General features: G+C 41.6%; 2 protein-coding genes across 2 annotated transcripts in view; one reads left to right on the forward strand and one right to left on the reverse strand.

Annotated features, from left to right (window-relative positions):
- The window catches only part of dnah2 (dynein, axonemal, heavy chain 2), a gene marked incomplete at both ends in the record, with an annotated part of 552,347 nt that overhangs the window by 250,231 nt on the left and 292,116 nt on the right, over positions 1-10,000 (forward strand).
- On the reverse strand, positions 5,178-9,308 carry LOC308298601 (E3 ubiquitin-protein ligase TRIM21-like; the record flags this gene model as incomplete). The annotated part of the gene is made up of 2 exons (XM_080742245.1): positions 9,286-9,308; positions 5,178-6,853 (listed from the first exon to the last, which is right to left on the reverse strand). Exon 2 carries the CDS (start codon positions 6,849-6,851, stop codon positions 5,178-5,180), a length of 1,674 nt encoding a protein of 557 aa, XP_080598371.1. The 5' UTR covers positions 6,852-6,853; positions 9,286-9,308.

Consider the following 10,000-nt stretch of genomic DNA (forward strand, 5'->3'; position numbering starts at 1 on the left):
CATTCATATACTGCAGTACAGCCAGCTGCTGAAACAATAATGAGTGAACACTGCACAGGATAACACACACACACACACACACACACACACACACACACACACACACACACACACACACACACACACACACACACACACACTATATATATTTACATCACTTGTGGGGACATTACATAGACTTCCATTCATTTTTATGCAAGTCCTGTGGCCTTACCCTAACCTCTATCCCTAAACCTAACCCTAACCCTAAACCTAACCCTAACCGTTGTGGGGACCTACTATTTTGTCCCCACACTGTCAGAGGTCCCCTGCAGGTGACTGTGTGAACATGCGTCTAGTCCCCATAAGTATAGCTAGACAAACTCACACACACACGCGCACGCACGCACGCACGCACGCACACACACACACACACGCGCGCACGCACACACAGGGGGCATCATGGAAACGTACCTTCTCGTATGTCCTAGATGGCTGTCAGATCCGCTGGAGGCCCTTGGAGACGTAACACACAAAAGCATTTGCTCACATAAACACGGCTCTGTCCGGATATGTTCCCAATTATCTGGCAGTGCACTCTCTCTGATTTATAACTGGGGCCAGACTGGCATCTCTGGGAAAGAAAACGGAGGGACGTTTGAACAATTGCGTGTTTGTGTGGGGGGTTTTTTGCGCGCGGTGCCAGGGGCGTCACACCACCAAGCGAGCTTGTATATCTGCTATTTTTGAAAAATCGTGAAAATGTGTGCAAGAAACCTATGTCAAGGACCCCCAAGATGATATGTATTTGGCCACGGACCGCGATCTCAAAATATTTAGTTCCAGGGACCCCCAGAAGCAAAATTTTAGTTAGAAATGTTCGCTTAAAAAAATACATATATTCAAAGATTTTCAAAAATGTTCACAACTTTTCAAAAATAGCAGATCTACAAGCTTGCAGCGCGGCACTCGGTGCCGCGCTGTGAGCTTGTATATCTGCTATTTTTCAATAGATAAAGTTATTAGGGCCCCTCCACCTTGGGCCCTAGTAACTCAGTCCCACTTTCCTACCCCTTGTGACGCCCCTGCGCGGTGCCCAGAACCGCGCGTATCGGGGCCCCATTTTGCTCGGAGCGCAATATCGCCGCTGAAATCTTGTATCTCCATGTTTTTGTGTTATTTCGTAAATGGAATGCCCTGCTTCATTGTACGAGAGTGTCGCAGAAAAGTATCTAAATTTGCTGACGCAACATGTTGTGAGCTTGCAGATCTGTTATTTTTGTGTGAAAGTCGTTGAGTGCGTCTATATGGGTCTGCTTGTGACTAAATAACTACATCCATTTGGAACACGGGTTATTCCTTTCCCCCATTTCCGTTTTGTACATACAAGGTTTCCACCCGACAAGCGTCAATATGTTGCACATGTATTTGACTAGGGCTCGTGCTTAACTCATGCAGTCAAGTGTTTGTGTATGCAGGGTTGGATTTGGTGGGGGGGGAGAAGGGGGGCAATCATGCCTCTGCTTTTGATACTGCCCCTCTGGTCATGGGGATAATATTTTATCCCTGCTCCTGGTCAGACCGAATTAAATACATGCGTTTCCTCCTTTTGGGAAATGCAGTTTGATGTTTACGTTTGATAATATCACAGTTGAACTATTTAATTAAAAAGGTACGCTAACCACTGGCTTCCTCTATTTCGGATCTACATTTTCAGGATGCCTTGGACACTGTGAGCTTGTACCGTACGTCAACCATATTAGGCAGGGGCTATAATTGTAATATGACTACTTAGGACACAACATAATGTGTCCATTATGGTAACTTATTTGGGCCTGCTTCATACGGCATTAATTTATTTTTGATGTTTGAGAGGATAATTTCTGTGACAGTCCTTTTTGATATTAAGAAAAAAGGAAGGAGATATTTCAGTGTGTCTGTGCACGGGTCCCTGGCATTGAAGCATCATGAATAGAAGAGTAGTGGTGGCAGGCTGGCAAGGGGAAAGTCTTTCTATGTTTGTATGGAGGATGAAAGGTTTTTGTTTTTTGTTCATGTCTGAGCACCCGGCTGTCGGCTGATAAGAGCATAAGCTCTTATGTGTTTCAAGAACCATTAGTTGAGAGTTAGACCATCATTCAGCCCAGGACGCTATTCAGTGATTGAATGAGAACATACAGTGTAAAACCTTCAAGTGGAGGAAGATGGAGACGATGGAAGATCGTACACTCTAAACTAAAACATACGAGCTAATGGCTGCCGATGGAGAATTATTTCTTTCATGTAATGGACAACATCCTCTCAAAACTCAGATACACAAATACAGTAGCTACAAATGGATGGAGTGTGATGAACTGAACTGAACTCAACACTCATCTGTTGTTTGCTTTTACATATGCTTTTGTATGTTGATTATATATAGATATATCGTCACTGTCTGGCCAAAACCTCTTAACTCCATTTTTGAGGTTTTAGATATTTTGGCATAAATCAGGGCTATTGAACACCCTTTACATCTGAGTGTTGGTTAAAATAATATTGAACCAATGGAAAGTAGTAAAAAGTGCTTGGGACAAAACCTCCTAACTCCACACTTTCTGCCAAACCAGCTAACTCCACCCGTTTGGCCAACTCTTTTTTTCCCCATAAATCTGTGCTATTGAACACCCTTTAGGTCTGTGTGTTGGTTAAAATAATAGTGAACCAATGAAAAGTAGTAAAAAAGCCCTTCGGTCAAAACCTCCTAACTCCACTTGAGCTCATTTTCCCGAAAATGAAAATTTTGGAGTGAGGAGGTTTCGTCTATAAATATATATATATATATATATATATATATATATATATATAGTTCACTGCAGCTCAACAGTCAGTGTGAGGGATGGATCAGGAGAAATCATCATGAAGCAGTTGCAGCTTTGTAACATGGCGGCTGAACAGAGCTACCTTCACCCCAAAAAAGTAATATAACAAAAAAATGTTTTACATTGGAATCTGGAATGGGGCCACAAGAAAGCTCCCCAGAGGTGGGCCACGTCGCTATTTGTCATTGAGGGCCATGTCGTCATTAAATGTCGATGACAAATGGAAAATGAGCCTTTCTATTTTCACTTCTTCCATGTGCATCTCACACGACACAAAACGGATTGCTTGACACTTAATTATCCTGCCACCCAGACGGGGTATCATAATCTATCCTGTCCTGTCTGTGAAAGAACAAGAAAAAAAGGAAAGGTCAAAATCACAATTAACAACATCGTCAGCATCACATCCAGGACAACAGTTTTGGCTCACAGCACTTGACCTCTGGTGTGGAACTTAGATTAAACACTGCCATGGGGTAGATATCAGCCCAGTGCACCAGTTTTACCACCCTTCAAACTACTATCTAGACCAGAGGTCTTCAATGTTTTTTCAGGCCAAGGACCCCTTAGCTGAGAGAGATGAAGCAGGGACCCCCACTACATGTCATAGATAGTTCCATAGACTTGTTTGACAGCGCTCTCCTCAGTGTGTAAATTAATGTTTATTTTTCACGCTATCTTTTCTATTATTAATACATTGGATTCATGTTAAATCGTTAATGTGTATTTTTAGACATTTAACCACTTAAACCCTCAATACTTCGAAACACCTTTAGCTGTACTTGGTCTGCTTTTTTTTCCTTCTACACCACCAAACCTCTTTGCCAAAAATAACAGATCTGAGGTGTTGTGTGAGCTTGTAGAGCGTCCATTTTCAGCTAATGTTCCCCTCAGAAGAGCTGGGGTTGAAGTGGTTCATTTAAAAAACTAAAAACTACAAAAATAGGCCCTATCACACAGACATTAAGGCCCCCTGTAGTAACTCCTGCGGACCCCGGACCCCCTGTTGAAGACCACATTATGTAATATTGAACAAATATTTCCCAGTGCAGCAATTTAACCCAGATTTAACAAGTGTGAATAATATGAAATACACTGACACATCATTGTCTGAACGTTTTTATTTTTATTTTTGTACTTCAAAGTGAATTGAATTTCAAGTTCACAGGCATTTGGACATAATTACAATTTATTATGTCTTTTGAAGAATCACATTTTCCATCTTCTATAATTGATAACATGCAACTACATTCAGATAAAAGAGCCAGTCATTAATATCATAATCACTGCATTCATATTTCTCAATTAACTAGTAATTGCATTAAAGTGCAAAGTTATTCCTCATAGACTCATTATTCCTGCACATTAATAAATGATATAGTTGTTTAACTTAATTTAAATACCATAAATAGAAAATATACAATAAAGTAGTCCTTCGCACCAAGAATGAAACACAGACAAGATTTCAGACAGGGAATACACTCAAGCTAAATATTGGATTTACTGAGAACTCCACTTATTAGTTTTGGCACCAGACATAAGAACGTTAACTAGTTGTGTTTAAATAGAATACAGTATAGTAATAAGTTAAATTGCTTGATTTAAAATTAGATTTAAATAAACCTTTTTTAACCCATTTAGGCCCAGAATTAGTGACTGCTTTAACTATTGAAAAATAGCAGATATATAAGCTCACAGCGCAGCACAGAGTAGCTTGTAGATCTGCTATTTTTGAAAAAGTCGTGAAAATGTGTGCAAATCTTTGAATACAATGTATTTGTTAAGCGAACGTTTGTAACTCAAATTTTGCTTCTGGGTGGTCCCTGGAACTAAATATTTTGAGATGGGGGTCCGTGGACAAATAAATATAATTTTGGGGGTCGTTCACGTGAAAAGGTTTGAGAACCACTTACATAGTAGTCTCTCAAGAACAGACTAACTGTGCTCCATTTAAGTGAAAAGGACCTTTTCTTCGACGATGGCTGGCCAGATTGCTGACATAGAAACATAGGTTTTTCAAAAAACCTTAGAAGGATTCAAAAGACACTTATAGAATCGGGTCAAAATTCAAATTTTCACGATTCTTCAAAAATAGCAGATGTACAAGCTCGCAGTGCGGCACTCGGTGGCGCGCTGTAAGCTTGTAGATCTGCTATTTTTTAATAGTTAAAGCATAAAATAATAATACACTATAATGTGTACCCGTTCTGAATAGAATACAGTAGTAATAAGTTAAATTGCTTGATTTAATATTATAGTTAAATAAACCTTTTTTAAACTAACCCTTCCATAACTTCAATACAAATATAACCTTTCCATGCATTGCTGAGGAATAATCTAATCTGTCTGATTGACAGCAGAGATTATCAGAGGAGTAGAGTTTTTACCACTATTGTTGACACACGGACCGAAAAATGCATAGAGATTATCGGTGAAGGTGCAGCCATTGAAAGCATAGAGGTGAACTTTGGCATCCACGTCATAAAAAGAGACCAGACCCTCTTCATAATCTACAAACACTCCCACTTTCTGGAGCTTGTGGCGTACAGGGAAGAGGACAGGAGGGCTAGCAGCAGCCTTGTACTCATTTCCATTCCTCAAATGTATAGTCCAGTAACCGTCATGAGGGCTCAGTGAGAAGTCTCTTCTGTTGATGGACTCTCTGGCCACTCCTAAATCCCAGTCGGTCTTCCCTTCAATCTCGACCTCATAGTAAAACCTTCCAGAGTAACTTTGCTTTCCTAAGACACAGGGATATATTGTGAATCTCTTGTTGTTTTCTGGGAGATTCTGCTTTATGTTTCCATGACTCGCTTGTTTTCCATCCTCCGACAGGATGAGATTGCAGTGAGCGGTGTCAGGGTCCAGAGTTACATCCACTGCATATTGCCTGATCCTCCTCAGCTCAGCCTCAACCACCTTCTCATCCATCTCTTTACTGAGCGTCTTCTTCAGCTGAGCCACAGCTGTGATCACAGTCCCCGCACACGAAGACGGAGGGACGTTGACATTTGTCCAGTCTTTGGTGGGTGGAGGGGTGCTGATGGATGGGAAGTTCTGGAGGAGGTGGAGGTAGTCTTCACTGTGTGAGAGCTGCTTTAGCTCAGAGCTTCTCTTCTTTAACTCAGTGATTTCCTGTTGCAGCTCCATAACGAAGGATTCAGCCTGATTCGCTGCTGTTGTCTGTTTCTCTAAAATCACATCAATGAGCTCAGCCTGGCTATTCTCAATGCAGCTGATCAGAGCGGTGAAGACCTGCACACTGGCTGCTATCTCTGTGTCTGCGTCTCTCCTGCAGAGCTCTGCCGTGTGTTTGACCTCCTGAACCTTCAGCAGCCTCTCCTGGATCATCTGCTGAACTTCGGCTTCCGTCTTTCCCAGCTGGGCCTTCTTTCGTTCATATTCCTCTTTCAGGGATACAATCTGATGTGACTTGTGGTCTGACTCGGTGCAGAACTGGCAAACGCACATGTGGTCGGTCTTACAGAACAGCTCCAGTGGTCTCTCGTGTCTCTTACACACAATGTCCTCCGGGTTCTTCACGGGGTCGACTAGTTTGTGCCGTTTCAGCGCTGTGACTCTCTGGTGAGGCTCCAGGTGAGCCTCACAGTAGGAGGTCAGACACACCAGGCAGGACTTCAGGGCCTGGAGCTTAGGCGCCGTACAAACATCACAGGGGACGTCATCTGGACTAGCGCGTTCTTTGTCTTTGTCTGTGCTGGAATTTGGGTTATCAGGTTCTTGGTTAGTGCTGGGATTTGTTTTCTGCTGCTTTGACTTCCTGAGCTGATCAACCATCTCCGAGAGAATTTTATTAACAGAGAATTCTTGTCTCTTAATTAATCGTTTTTGACACAGTGGACACTGACACGCGTCATTGGTGTCCCAGTAACGAGTGATACAGGCTTTGCAGTAGTTGTGTCCACATGGAGTGGTGATTGGATCGGTGAACACATCCAGACAGATGGAACACAGGAACTGCTCTTCAGACAGGAAACTGCTGCTGGCCATTTCTACACAATGAAAACAAAAAAGGAAGGTTTTTCAATGTGGTTCATGAATTCTGCATCTCAGTTAATAGTTATAGATCGGATCTTGATCATAATATTAATAGTGTTAGGGGCAACAATAATGTTGCTTCATGGAAACCGTCATTGTCGACTATATATGGGCATAAAATATATGGGCATAGAAGGGACATCAAGCCAGAGCGGGACTTTTGAGCAGTTACACACAGGTAGACATAGAATTAACAATACAATAGTTTGTCCATATCTATTGCCATACAAAATGTGTTAAAAACAACAGTGTTCATAAAAAAGTAGGGGTCATATTGGGCCAATGCGTACTGTAGAGTGTATAAAATATAACAGTGAACTTCAAATATAAAAGAACTCTATGCAAGGGAACACGCTCTGAGTAAAGAGGGAGAAAACCTCAGGGGCCGTCTAGAGAAAACATGAAAGGCTCAAGTCTTCATTTAGGCCATTGGGTTCTAAAGTGTCAAGATTATAAATCCAACGTGCTTCTCTGCGGAGCAATTTATTTATTATGTCACCCCCAGGCACAATTGCCACATTTATAGAAACCCTCTGGGGGATTAGGCCAAGTAGGGGGAGAGGGTTCATGTCCAGTGGTTCTCAACCTGTGGGTCGAGACCCCCAAAGGGGGTCCCCAAATTATTTTGGGGGGTCCCCAGATGATTGAACTTATTGTGCAACATTGTTTTCTCACTCAACAGTAAACAAACCAACATAAAGTTTAAGTGTATAGAGGGTGCCTGTACATTTCTAAAGTGTCAATTTAAGGACTTTTTAATATCTCTACAATGACAAATTAAACATTGGCCAAATGTTCGAATATTAAAGGCAGAAATTGTGAAAATGGCGTTGTGAGCCTGTAGATCTGCTATTTCCACAATAGAATTGTGTTATACAAAAACTGGGAGTCCCCAGTTAAAATGATTATTTTGGGTATGGCGGCCTGAAAAGATCGAGAACCACTGGACTAAACCACTGTTTCCCAAACAGTGGCTCGGGACCCATCTTTGGGTCGTGAAACCATCACAACTTATCATCAATTAAAAACAATTCCAACATTTTTCAAAAATATATTATATTATAATAAATAAATATAAAAGAATCTACAAGCCAAGATCTACAAGTTCACAAGATTTATGCCATTGCTGCTATTTGCACTCGTTTGGGTGCTGGGTAAATGTTTTCTCTTGAGCTAAAAAGTTTAGGAACCACAGGACTAGACTGTCTCTCAGAGGCTTCTGGAGCGTAACGAGTGTCTGAAAGAAAATAAGAGGAGGATCAGCACAGATATTTGCAAGTTTTGGGATCACTTTTCAGAATTAGGAAATATGTTATTAATTTATTCTGCCGCAGGTGGTGTATGCTGTGTTGAGAACCAGGGTTGGTAGGTGCCTGATTAGGCGTTTTAATAAGTAGGGACCTCTTTAGTGTGTTCCCTTGCATAGTGTTCTTTTATATTTGGCCAAGACAGAATTAATTTGGAAATCAAGACTGCTGACTATCAACACCTGGGTCTCCATATTTGAAGATCACGACACTGACCCTGGATATCCATACATGGAGACGATTGGATCATCACTTAGATCTCCATATATGGAGCTGGTCAATACCTCTACATCTGACCTCACAGACTCCATACTGTATGGATATAGCTGATCCTCTTCTGACATCACAGTGATGACTTGACCAGCTCAGCAGAAGGGTATACATGCCAAAGCAGCCATGTGCACGCGCCCATGTGCACACACCCATGTGCGCAGCGCAACCTCGCCCAAGGTCGCTTCTCGCCCTTAGGGCGTCTTACTGGTATTCTGTCTATGCATTGGCCAAAAATATATGGCTCCTATTTCTGTTTCACCCCATGCACTGTTGTGTGTTTTTATTATTATTATTTTGTATGGCAATATAAATGGACAAACTATTGTATTGTTGAGTCTACCTGTGTGTAACAGCTCAAAAGTCCATGCATCCAGAGCCACCCTTGTGTCAATCACTATTGACTGATGCATTCCAGCCACGTGCAGAACAGTGTCATTACCACAATAGAGAGAGAGAGAGAGAGCTACCATTGGCTTAGCAGTGAGAGCACTGCCCTCACTACTACCTCTGTATATACTGTATGAACGCCTTCCTAGCAGCTGCCATTTACCACTCTGAGGAAGATGCAGTAGCAGGCAGTAAGCAGACACGTCAGTCATTGTATTGTTGTATTTTTGTATTAGCGCCTTAATACAAGTGGCTTTAATAAATTGTGGGAGCTGCAGTTGCTCCAGTGTGTCCTCCCCCCTCTTTGCTGTTGTCCTGCAGCACATGTGACAGTGACACACCGGGCTTGCCTCTGCCGCAGGGCAGCAGACTCCCTTTCTTCTACCAGATCATCATACTGTTAAGGGATGTTTACTCACCAGTTATTTCTCTCAGTATAACAGTAACAGTCCTGTGGAATGGATGTTTTGTACAGCCTGTGTGTGTGTGTGTGTGTGTCTGTGTGTGTGTGTGTGTGTGTGTGTGTGTCTGCCTCAACCGGAACTTTCCCTTCATGCTGCGTCACTGACAGTGTTGCCAGATTATGCGAGAGAAACAAGCACCCAGGTCTATGAAGACAAGCCCAAAAGAAGCAACTGTGTCGAATGATCACCAATTTGAACCTATACGCATTCTTTGGCTGATTGAAAATAGCTGATCTACTGTACAAGCTCACAATGCGTCACTTGTATATCTGCTATATATCTGCTATTTAAAACTAAATCCAGATTATTATAATTTTTTTGTATAAATATTTCTAATCTAGTATGGATTTATGTATTTAAGAGGGAGGTCTGTGGGATATTAATTTGGGGTGCTTGACATTAAATTTTTTTCAGATTTCTTTTTTAGTGATTTTTTTGGGGGCTTTTATGCCTTTATTAGATAGGACAGTAGACTGACAGGAAATGGGGGCAGAGATGGGGATAGATAGATAGATAGATAGATAGATAGATAGATAGATAGATCGATAGATACCTTTATTATCCCAAGGGGGGAATTCAGTTGTCCAGTTGTAGCACAGCAGTATACAGTTATTTACAAAGTTACAGAGAAGTAAGAAAAAGATAGATAAGAGGAAAAAAACAAGAGCAG

The sequence above is a fragment of the Nannobrachium achirus genome, assembly GCF_963921795.1.
Source record: "Nannobrachium achirus genome assembly, chromosome: 14".
In the NCBI taxonomy this organism is placed as follows: Eukaryota; Metazoa; Chordata; class Actinopteri; order Myctophiformes; family Myctophidae; genus Nannobrachium; species Nannobrachium achirus.